General features: G+C 45.7%; 1 protein-coding gene across 1 annotated transcript in view; it reads left to right on the top strand.

Annotated features, from left to right (window-relative positions):
- The first annotated feature begins 1,152 nt into the window (after positions 1-1,152).
- Positions 1,153-10,880, top strand: part of LOC125447788 (cytochrome P450 2C42-like) — a 29,177-nt gene continuing 19,449 nt past the window's right edge. Inside the window, exons 1-3 of the mRNA XM_048522506.2 lie at positions 1,153-1,630; positions 2,998-3,160; positions 8,626-8,775. Of these exons, the coding sequence (XP_048378463.2) occupies positions 1,448-1,630; positions 2,998-3,160; positions 8,626-8,775 (496 nt within the window). The 5' untranslated portion in view covers positions 1,153-1,447. The remainder of the gene's footprint in view (positions 1,631-2,997; positions 3,161-8,625; positions 8,776-10,880) is intronic.

Below are 10,880 nucleotides of genomic sequence, written 5' to 3'. Positions count from 1 at the left end.
TAAACTTTAGTTATTCAAAATCATCCACAACCTCATGTTGAAAATGTTTCAGTGATGAACCACCTTGTTAACTAAGCGTAAAAATTAAATATAGATCATATAATCCCTACAGTGTGGAAATGGGCTACTCGGCCCAACAAATCCATGCCACCCCTCTGAAGAGTATCCCACCCTGACTCATTCCTCTTGCATTTCCACTAACCCACCCAACCTAAACATCACTGGACCCCTTGTGGGACAATTTAGTATGGGCAGTCCACATATCCTGCACATCTTTGGATCATAAATCATAGATCATAGATCCCTACAGTGTGGAAACAGGCCTTTCCGTCCAACAAGTCCACACCGACCCTCAGAACATCCCACTCAGAACCATCCCCCCTGTAATGCACCTAATCTACATATCCCAGAACACTACGGGCAATTTAACATGGCCAATCCACCTAATCTGCACATCTTTGGACTGTGGGAGGAAACTGGAGCACCCTGAGGAAACCCAAGCAGACACAGGGAGAATGTGCAAGCTCCACACAGTTACCCGAGGCTGGAATTGAAAGCAAGGTCCCTGGTGCTGTGAGGCAGCACTGCGTACCACTGAGCCACCGTGCCACCCCTAATAGCTGTTTTATGTCCAGAGCCACTCATAATTTTAAAAAGATAGGCACAATTCTTCTTTAATCCAATGAATTCAAATCCTGCCAACAGTCCATGCTGATGTTGCTGGGATAGTGGGAGGGAACTGGAGCATCTGAAGGAAACCCACGCAAACATGTGAGAATGTACAATTTCAACACAGACAGTCTCTCCGAGGGTGGAATCGAACCCAGGACCCTGGTGTTGTAAGGCAGCAATGCTAACCACTGTGCCACTCCATTTGCCAAGCCAGGTTTCATTCTGGGATCTGATTAGTCTAGTACTACCATTACCTGGGATCATACAGTAGCCACTTACAACGGATGAAATGAAGTGGGTGAATATGTCAACACATAGGATGACTCAGCTCCTGGCTCTGATCTGCGTGGATTGACTTCAGATTACAATATCAGGAATGTAAAGAGCAATGACCTCTGGCAACCTGCAGCTAAAATCCCTCAACCAATTGTTCTCTTGCTTAATCAAGGACATGCACTAAGACCTATATTACAACATCAAAACATAATGCTTTCACTGGCTATAAAGCAATTCAGGTTTGTCAAAGGAGCTGTAAATGCATGCCTTTTTCAAGTCTTTAATTCTCCACAAATAAACCAAGTGTAGAAAGATTTGCTGTTCTGGCAGGTTTTTATTATAATAGAAGTGTTGCTTTGCCATTTTCTTCTCTGCTTTAATCAAGTGAAAGTTATTTTCTCTTCCACCACCCTACCCTGCAAACAGTGCTCCGTGTTGAAGCCAGACCACAGCCTTTTTGCTGCTCCTGGAAACTCTTTGCATTCCTTAAACTGACAACATGGATTTAAGTGAGCCAGAAAAGACTCTGCTTTTTGCCTTGTTAATTATTTTGTTTATTGTATGGCTCCTTCAAAGGCAAAAACTGCAGAAAGGTAGGCTTCCCCCAGGTCCTCCTGCTCTCCCACTACTTGGTAACTCATTCCATGTGAATCTAAAATCACCCCACAAATCTCTCATCAAGGTAAGGTAAACTTCTATTCTTTTAAGTGAGTAAATAATGAAAATGACTTTTTGATTTCACCTAACGTTTTCTGTCCTTTCTCTTTGGCTCATCCTATGTACAAATCTATAGAGTCCAGCTGCCCTGTGGTCTCATCCATTTTAAAACTATTAAACTTGTTTAGTTAATGTTGATGATCTTCTAATGTAAGAGACAATGAAACTCAATACTGTCGTTGACAAATTGACTTCGTGCAGATGGGACAGACCCTTAAAAGTGATAGACGGGTCCCATATACAGAATTCCCACTACAATTTCCAGCAGATCCTATTTTTGCTGCTGGGGGCAAGATGGCAAGTGGGGAAGATGTGCATAAGCATCAATTATGAATCAGCTGAGGCATTTAAACTCAGTGTGTGAATTTTCCCCAAATTTTGCTCCAGGGACTGCCTCAAACTTGCATTTAATCCAGGACTTTATAATGGAGATATACATACTCATATGGGCAGTTAAAGTATATAGCTCCATTAAGTTGTTGATTTAACAACACTGCCCTACAAAATGTTAAAAACTGTTTGCCTGTCAGTGAGATGGGAAAGAAATTGTTCCAGCAGTTTTCAAAGACATTTGGTGACAACCCTATGCATCATCTTTGTAGCCGTCTTGCTGCTTGGTTGTTTTCCACAACCTATTATCAGTAAAATAGGTTTAATTAACACCTAAGTAAGATTATTGAAGTATTAGCTCTTTTTGATTTAGGTTATGAATATAAACATTTGCCTTTATAAGGGATTAATTGCTTGAGGACATTTAGATATTTTGGATGGGTTTTTCATGAATAGAATTTCCCTTATTTAATGAAGTCTGCAATAATTACTTTAAAATTATTTTATTTAATACCTGCACAGCTTCTGGTGTGTGTCTGTGGTTGACACTGGAGTAGCTAAGGGCAAAGGATAAGGGAATAAGGGATGGAGGAATGTGTGGAGGGCATGAGTTGCCACTAAATTGGTATAGCCTGTCTATATAGACATTGGAGGCTGTTTGTTACAGTGTTCTATTTAAATAGACTATTTTCTGAATAAACACTTTACTGAGTCGTGTCCCATCCACTGACTAAGATTTCCATCAAGGTCCCATCTTCTCAACTTCATCCTTTAACTGAGGTGTGGTGACCCTCAGCTTAAACCACACACCAGCCAACTGTATCACTCTTTCTCTCTCTCTCTCTAAAATGAGAGAGCACCTCTAATGTCTTCTGGGACTATGGCAACTTTGATTCTACTTTCAAGTAGTTATTTGATTGTGGAGTTAATAGATACTTTGATATTGTGCAGGATACTGCATCTTTCTTTAACAGCCATTGTTTATTTATCATGTCCTAACAGCTGAGTGAGCAATATGGCCCTGTGTTCACCATCTGGATCGGTACCTACCCTGCAGTGGTGCTGTGTGGTTTTGAGACTATTAAAGAGGCGTTGATTGAGCGTGGGCATGACTTCAGCAGTAGGTACCCTCTCCCAGTCCTCCACAAAGTGTCAGGAGGCTATGGTGAGAATGCTTTTTATTCTCTAACTGCCACTGCTTTTGGTCTCGTAAAATTTGAGTATTTGGAATTTGGGGTGGGGGGGTGGCGGTGGTGTGGGCCGTAGTGTGCGGGTCGGTGGGTGGAGCAGAGCAGGCAATGAGGCCATTTTGGCCATTGAGCTGTTGTCGCTACTAGATTGTCAACTCGATGTACCTCACTTCCCTAACCTTTCCCTGTATATTCATACACTTCTCTTTTTTAAAAGTAATTTACTTTAACTCCTCTCTTATTCATTCAGTGATAGTGCTAATACTTTTGTTTCAATAAATAAAAGCTGAATTTTCTGCTTTTAACAAAGGAATTTAACATTTGCTTTAACAAAACATCTTTTTCCGCTTCTACTTCCTGAAAATCCTAACCAATGTATGTATTCACTGCTATTAAAGCATACATGGCAGCCAAAGAGCATTGGCATAAATGATCAGGTAATCTGCTTTTAGAGATGGTTAATGGATTCAAACTGGCCAGGATACCACTGCATTTCAAATAATTCAATAGGCTTTTCACATTCAGATTTACCTGGGTTTAACATCCTGACTCTCTACTGCGCCTGAAGACAGAATTCTCACTGCATTGCACTGAAGTGTCATTCTAGATTGTACACTGAAATTCTGTTGAGAGATTTGCATCTACAGTCTTCTGACTTGGAGACAAGTATATTACCAATTGAACCAAGTTGGCAAGTTTAGTGCCATTCTCTCTCAATGCTACCAGTTTTGTACTTTGCCATGAAGGAAGTTATTGCATTTCTGGTGATGTTAGTTGAGAACAAACCCAGAATTAATTTGAATGCAAAATGGGAGTTGGCACCTTGATTTGATACCTCTTCAGCAGGACAACACTTTGACAATGCACAATTCCCTCAGAACTGACTAAGTATCACATTAGGTCAAGATGAGATCACAAATGGGCCAACAACAAATGTCTACAGGTTTGAATAGCAGCACTTCATCCTTTAGACTGGACACTCTACACAACTGGATGTGAGTTTGCTCGCTGAGCTGGAAGGTTCGTTTTCAGACGTTTTGTCACCATTCTAGGTAACATCATCAGTGAGCCTCTGGTGAAGCGCTGGTGTTATGTCCCGCTTTCTATTTATCTGTTTATCCTATTTATCACCTAGAATGGTGACGAAACGTCTGAAAACTAACCTTCCAGCTCAGCAAGCAAACTCACATCCAGGGCCTCAACCTGAACTACAAATCTTCTCAAAACTCGCTAACTCTACACAGCCTTCTAGGTCCAAGATTGAGTCCAACAGCTTTTTCTCTTCGAGATAATGGGAACTGCAGATGCTGGAGAATCCAAGATAACAAAGTGTGAAGCTGGATGAACACAGCAGGCCCAGCAGCATCTCAGGAGCACAAAAGCTGACGTTTCGGGCCTAGATCCTTCATCAGAGAGGGGGATGGGGAGAGGGAACTGGAATAAATAGGGAGGGGGGGAGATGGACCGAAGATGGAGAGAAAACAAGATAGGTAGAGAGGAGAGTATAGGTGGGGAGGTACGGAGGGGATAGGTCAGTCCAGGGAAGATGGACAGGTCAAGGAGGCGGGATGAGGTTAGTAGGTGGGAAATGGAGGTGCGGCTTGAGGTGGGAGGAAGGGATGGGTGAGAGGAAGATCAGGTTAGGGAAGCAGAGACAGGCTGGGCTGGTTTTGGGATGCACTGGGGGGGGAGGGGACGAGCTGGGCTGGTTTTGTGATGCAGTGGGGGGAGGAGGGGAAGAACTGGGCTGGTTTTGGGATGCAGTGGGGGAAGGGGAGATTTTGAAGCTTGTGAAGTCCACTTTGATGCCATTGGGCTGCAGGGTTCCCAAGCGGAATATGAGCTGCTGTTCCTGCAACCTTCGGGTGGCATCATTGTAGCACTGCAGGAGGCTCATGATGGACATGTCGTCTGAGGAATGGGTGGGGGAGTTGAAATGGTTCGCGACTGGGAGGTGCAGTTGTTTATTGCGAACCGAGCGGGGGTGTTCTGCAAAGCGGTCCCCAAGCCTCCGCTTGGTTTCCCCAACGTAGAGGAAGCCACACTGGGTGCAATGGATACAATATACCACATTGGCAGATGTGCAGGTGAACATCTGCTTGATGTGGAAGGTCTTCTTGGGGCCTGGGATAGGGGTGAGGGAGGAGGTGTGGGGGCAAGTGTAACACTTCCTGCGATTGTAGGGGAAGGTGCTGGGTGTGGTGAGGTTGGAGGGAGTGTGGAGCGAACAAGGGAGTCGCGGAGAGAGTGGTCTCTCCGGAAAGCAGACAAGGGTGGGGATGGAATAATAGCTTGGGTGCCGCATCTTCACCATCCCCGCAGACCTCCCAGTGACTGAGGACAAATGGTCAGTCCTAAGCAAGGGGCTCACCTTTGTCCCCCTCCACCCACACATCAAGGAATACCAGTCGCGTTTGGACATCAAGCAGTTTTTCCGCCACCTTCGCCTCCATGCTTCTTCTTTAACCGGGAGCCTAACCCTCCCACCACTGACCCCTTCACCCGCCTCCAACACAAGTCCTCCTCCTGGACACCACCCCCAGGCCTCCTACCCTCCCTCGACCTCTTCATCTCCATCTGCCGTCAAGACATCAACCGCCTCAACCTCTCCACCCTTCTCACCCACTCCAACCTCTCCCCCACAGAACGGGCAGCCCTCTGCTCTCTCCGCTCCAACCCCAACCTCACCATCAAACCCGCAGACAAGGGTGGCGCAGTGGTAGTATGGCGCACTGACCTCTACATCGCCGAGGCCAAACGCCAACTCTCCGACACCTCCTCCTACCGCCCCCTTGATCATGACCCCACCTCCAAGCACCAAACCATCATCTCCAATACCATCCATGACTTTATCACCTCAGGGGACCTCCCACTCACAGCCTCCAACCTCATTGTTCCCCAACCCTGCACAGCCCGTTTCTATCTCCTTCCCAAAATCCACAAACCTGCCTGCCCTGTTCGACCCATTGTCTCAGCCTGTTCCTGCTCCACCAAACTCATCTCCACCTATCTGGACTGCATTTTCTCCCCTTTGGTCCAAGAACTCCCCACCTACGTCCGTGACACCACCCACGCCCTCCACCTCCTCCAGGACTTCCAATTCCCTATCCCACAACACCTCATTTTCACCATGGATGTCCAGTCCCTATACACCCGTATTCCTCATGCAGATGGCCTCAAGGCCCTCTGCTTCTTCCTGTCCCACAGGCCTCTGACCAATCCCCCTCCACTGACACCCTCATCCGCCGAGCCGAACTCGTCCTCACCCTCAACAACTTCTCTTTCGATTCCTCCCACTTCCTACAGACAAAGAGGGTGGCCATGGGTACCTGCATGGGCCCAAGCTATGCCTGCCTCTTTGTAGGTTACGTGGAACAGTCCCTCTTCTGCACCTACACAGGCCCCAAACCCCACCTCTTCCTCCGTTACATTGATGACTGCATCAACGCCGCCTCTTGCTCCCCAGAGGAGCTCGAACAGTTCATCCACTTCACCAACACCTTCCACCCCAACCTCAAGTTCACCTGGGCCATCTCCAACACGTTCCTCACCTTCCTGGACCTGTCAGTCTCCATCTCAGGTAACCAACTAGGAACTGATGTCTATTTCAAGCCCACTGACTCCCACAGCTACCTAGAATACACCTCCTCCCACCCACCCTCCTGCAAAAATTCCATCCCCTATTCCCAATTCCTCCACCTCCGCCGCATCTGCTCCCAGGATGAGGCATTCCACTCCCACACATCCCAGATGTCTACGTTCTTCAAGGACCACAACATTCCCCCCGCAGTGGTCGAGAACGCCCTTGACCATGTCTCCCGCATTTCCCGCAACACATCCCTCACACCCCGCCCCCGCCGCAACCGCCCCCAGAGGATCTCCCTCGTTCTCACATACCACCCCACCAACCTCCGGATACAACGTATCATCCTCCGACACTTCCGCCATCTACAATCCGACCCCACCACCCAAGCTATTTTTCCATCCCCACCCATGTCTGCCTTCTGGAGAGACCACTCTCTCTGCGACTCCCTTGTCCGCTCCACACTCCCCTCCAACCCCACCACACCCAGCACCTTCCCCTACAACCGCAGGAAGTGCTACACTTGCCCCCACACCTCATCCCTATCCCAGCCCCCAAGATGACCTTCCACATCAAGCAGATGTTCACCTGCACATCTGCCAATGTGGTATATTGTATCCATTGCACCCGGTGTTGCTTCCTCTACGTTGGGGAAACCAAGCGGAGGCTTGGGGACCGCTTTGCAGAACACCCCCGCTCGGTTCGCAATAAACAACTGCACCTCCCAGTCGCAAACCATTTCAACTCCCCCACCCATTCCTCAGACAACATGTCCATCATGGGCCTCCTGCAGTGCCACAATGATACCACCCAAAGGTTGCAGGAACAGCAGCTCATATTCCGCTTGGGAACCCTGCAGCCCAATGGCATCAATGTGGACTTCACAAGCTTCAAAATCTCCCCTTCCCCCACTGCATCCCAAAACCAGCCCAGTTCTTCCCCTCCTCCCCCCACTGCATCACAAAACCAGCCCAACTCGTCCCTTCCCCCCCAGTGCATCCCAAAACCAGGCCAGCCTGTCTCTGCTTCCCTAACCCATTCTTCCTCTCACCCATCCCTTCCTCCCACCTCAAGCCGCACCTCCATTTCCTACCTACTAACCTCATCCCACCTCCTTGACCTGTCCGTCTTCCCTGGACTGACCTATCCCCTCTCTACCTCCTCACCTATACTCTCCTCTCCACCTATCTTGTTTTCTCTCCATCTTCGGTCCGCCTCCCCCTCTCTCCCTATTTATTCCAGTTCCCTCTCCCCATCCCCCTCTCTGATGAAGGGTCTAGGCCCAAAATGTCAGCTTTTGTGCTCCTGAGATGCTGCTTGGCCTGCTGTGTTCATCCAGCCTCACACTTTGTTAGCTTTTTCTCTTCATGTTATTTCCTCCTGTTTTGTCTCTGATGTCCTTTTACTTTGCATTTTGATGACAGCAATTCAGGATCCTGACCTTAGACCCTGAGATACATCTCTTACTTGTTCCACTGTATTTAGTTTTGTACCATAAATATTTCCGATATTCAATGTTGCTTTCCTTTCCGCCCATCACAGACTTTCACTTTCATTCAACTGCCTACCTTAACCCTGTGATTTTTAACTTGCATAGAACCTATGACATTTCTAACTGTTCATGTTTCTCTCTCCATAGCCACTGCAAAACTGCCGACTATTTCCATTTGTTTTTATTTAATATTTGTAGAGTTTACAGTATTTCTGTTGTTCCACCTAGAAGAATGACCATATGAATTATGTATAGTTGGCAGCTGTGGAAAAGTGGAGAAAGGAAATTGAAAATATTAAGCACATTTGACACAGTTGAAAATTCAGCATAGCAGTTTTTCACACTCATTAATATCTCTTTTGCAGGAGTTATCGCCAGTAGTGGGGAAAGATGGAAAAATCTTAGGAGATTCTCTCTTAGCACCTTGAGGAATTTTGGAATGGGGAGAAAAAGCATTGAAGAGCGGATTCAGGAAGAAGCACAGTTCCTGGTTAAAACTTTCGGAAATAAAAAAGGTTTGACTGTTGTGCAAATGCATTATCATCAATAAATAGACATAGATTTGTATTTTTTCAAGCTCCAAACTGGGGATGCATGAGGATCACTGCCAGGCAGGAGTGGGAAGGAACAGCAGTTGGATGTGTAAGGTAGGGCTTGACATGATGACTTCTGTCCAAAAGTTAATTTTGCCCTGTTGGATAATTCATTTAGAATACAATCTCTGGTAGTCTAAGAGCTACATGTGTCTTGAGATACGAAAAACTTTAATTTAAAAAAGCAGAGTTGATGTCTAATTCCAGTCACCTCGGAGCACAGTCATCACCGATGAGCAAACTGTAGAGGACATCAGTTTGAAGAACCCATTTAATTTTTTTTTTACTTTTGGACTGTGAACCAAAATGGAAAAACTATACTGCGCTACGCTAAGGAAATCGTGGAAGATGTTGCAGTTTTAGAACATGTTACTGGAGCTCATTGTGAGTTGTATTGACACTGTTGTTTTGTCCAAATTGTTGGGGAGAATTGTGGGACTCATTGGCACTGTGGACATGTGTTTAAGGCAACTATGTCCAGAGACAGTTTATTGATCGTTTTCAATCAGGACGAGTTTGTGTGGGTTGGGAATACTCAGCATGATGACACTACTTTGATCAGCTCCTGGGCTGGTGGATAGTCTGTGTGTGAATAGAATAGGAGTAAAAAGACTGCAGATTCTTAATGGGTAGCATCTGTCTCTCTCCCTGCGGAAATGTAGCAAAGGATTGGAAGATAACTCACTATGCTCACACACTGTTTGCATATAGGCTGGTGCCTCTAATCAGTGACTGAGAAACTGAACAATTAATGTGTCAACTGCCCGCTCTCTGCAGTAAAGAACTCAAAAGACTAGGAAAGGAGAGTGCTTTTTCTCCACCCATCATGCCCACTTTTTGATTTGTCTATCTGTCCGCATGTAGAGGTTTAAGAAGGTAGAATTTAATTTGATGATACATATTTTGTTTTCCTGAAGTTAAAAATAAACAGAAATGGTAGTAAGTATAGAAAACTGGTCGGTGTTATCTGTTAACCTAAGTTTATCAGACAGTAAAATCAGGGACTTTGAGTAACTTGACTAACTCTTTAACTTATGTGAAGATCCTGGGAATATTGGGACTCAAGTATCAGTGTACTTTCCCAACTGGGTCGTGTCATCAGGTACTCAGAAGAGTGGACATGATTCAATGATGTGGGAACTGATTTGCATTTTGTCCTTAGAAATGTTACTTGTTACAAAGGCCCCATTGATGAAGATTCAAGGCACTCTACCCATGAATAGTTTGGGATTATTAAGAAATACCCAATTTTTTAAATGGCCACATGAAATCTGGCTGACGATCTACAGTTTCGGAGATGACTTGATTATTTATCAGAGCATCTGCTGTTCACTCTTCAGACTTACATCCTGGTATGGAAAAGTTAAAAGAATGAGGAAGTATTGACCATACTGAGTGTCAACAAGGGAGCTATGCTATTAGTAGAACATTAATAAATGAGTGAACTGGCGATTAGATTTTCTCTATATTTTCACCAATTTTGCTACCATAGCTGAATGACAGAGATATTATGGAGTGACCGTGAGAGTGAAGCAGGCGATGTTCCCTCATGCAGCTGTTTGGAGGATTCATGCATGCCAGTTGATGTCACGTGGACACATTAACTTCCAGTTCTGGAGCTATCTAAAATTACTCCTTACGAAAGTGACTATTCCTCAAGAGACCAGGAACAACAATGCCCATATTTAGACTTCAGTTGCTTGCTTTCCCCAATATTCAATGGACTTCACTAATAATCCCCAACCACTATTGACCAAACATCCGTAACTGAACACAGCCTACTCCCCAGACTGATTTTGACTACAGCCCATCCCCAGGACTGACAAATCAACAACACCCTGCCTGATCTATTCGTAATCCCCAACTGGATTTAACCTACTGGGTTGACCATGGTCCAATTCTGTTTGCCAGGAGACAAATGACTGGATTTGAGTAGGATCAAGTTCTACCTGACTGTGGACCAGTTCCTGTGGTATTCTTGCATGAACCTTAAATCTGATGGCACTGTAGTCCCTCTTCACCTCACT

The sequence above is a fragment of the Stegostoma tigrinum genome, chromosome 39 (genome assembly GCF_030684315.1).
Source record: "Stegostoma tigrinum isolate sSteTig4 chromosome 39, sSteTig4.hap1, whole genome shotgun sequence".
In the NCBI taxonomy this organism is placed as follows: Eukaryota; Metazoa; Chordata; class Chondrichthyes; order Orectolobiformes; family Stegostomatidae; genus Stegostoma; species Stegostoma tigrinum.
The sequence above is the reverse complement of the archived record's forward strand: the minus strand, read 5'-3'. Positions and strand labels throughout refer to the sequence as shown.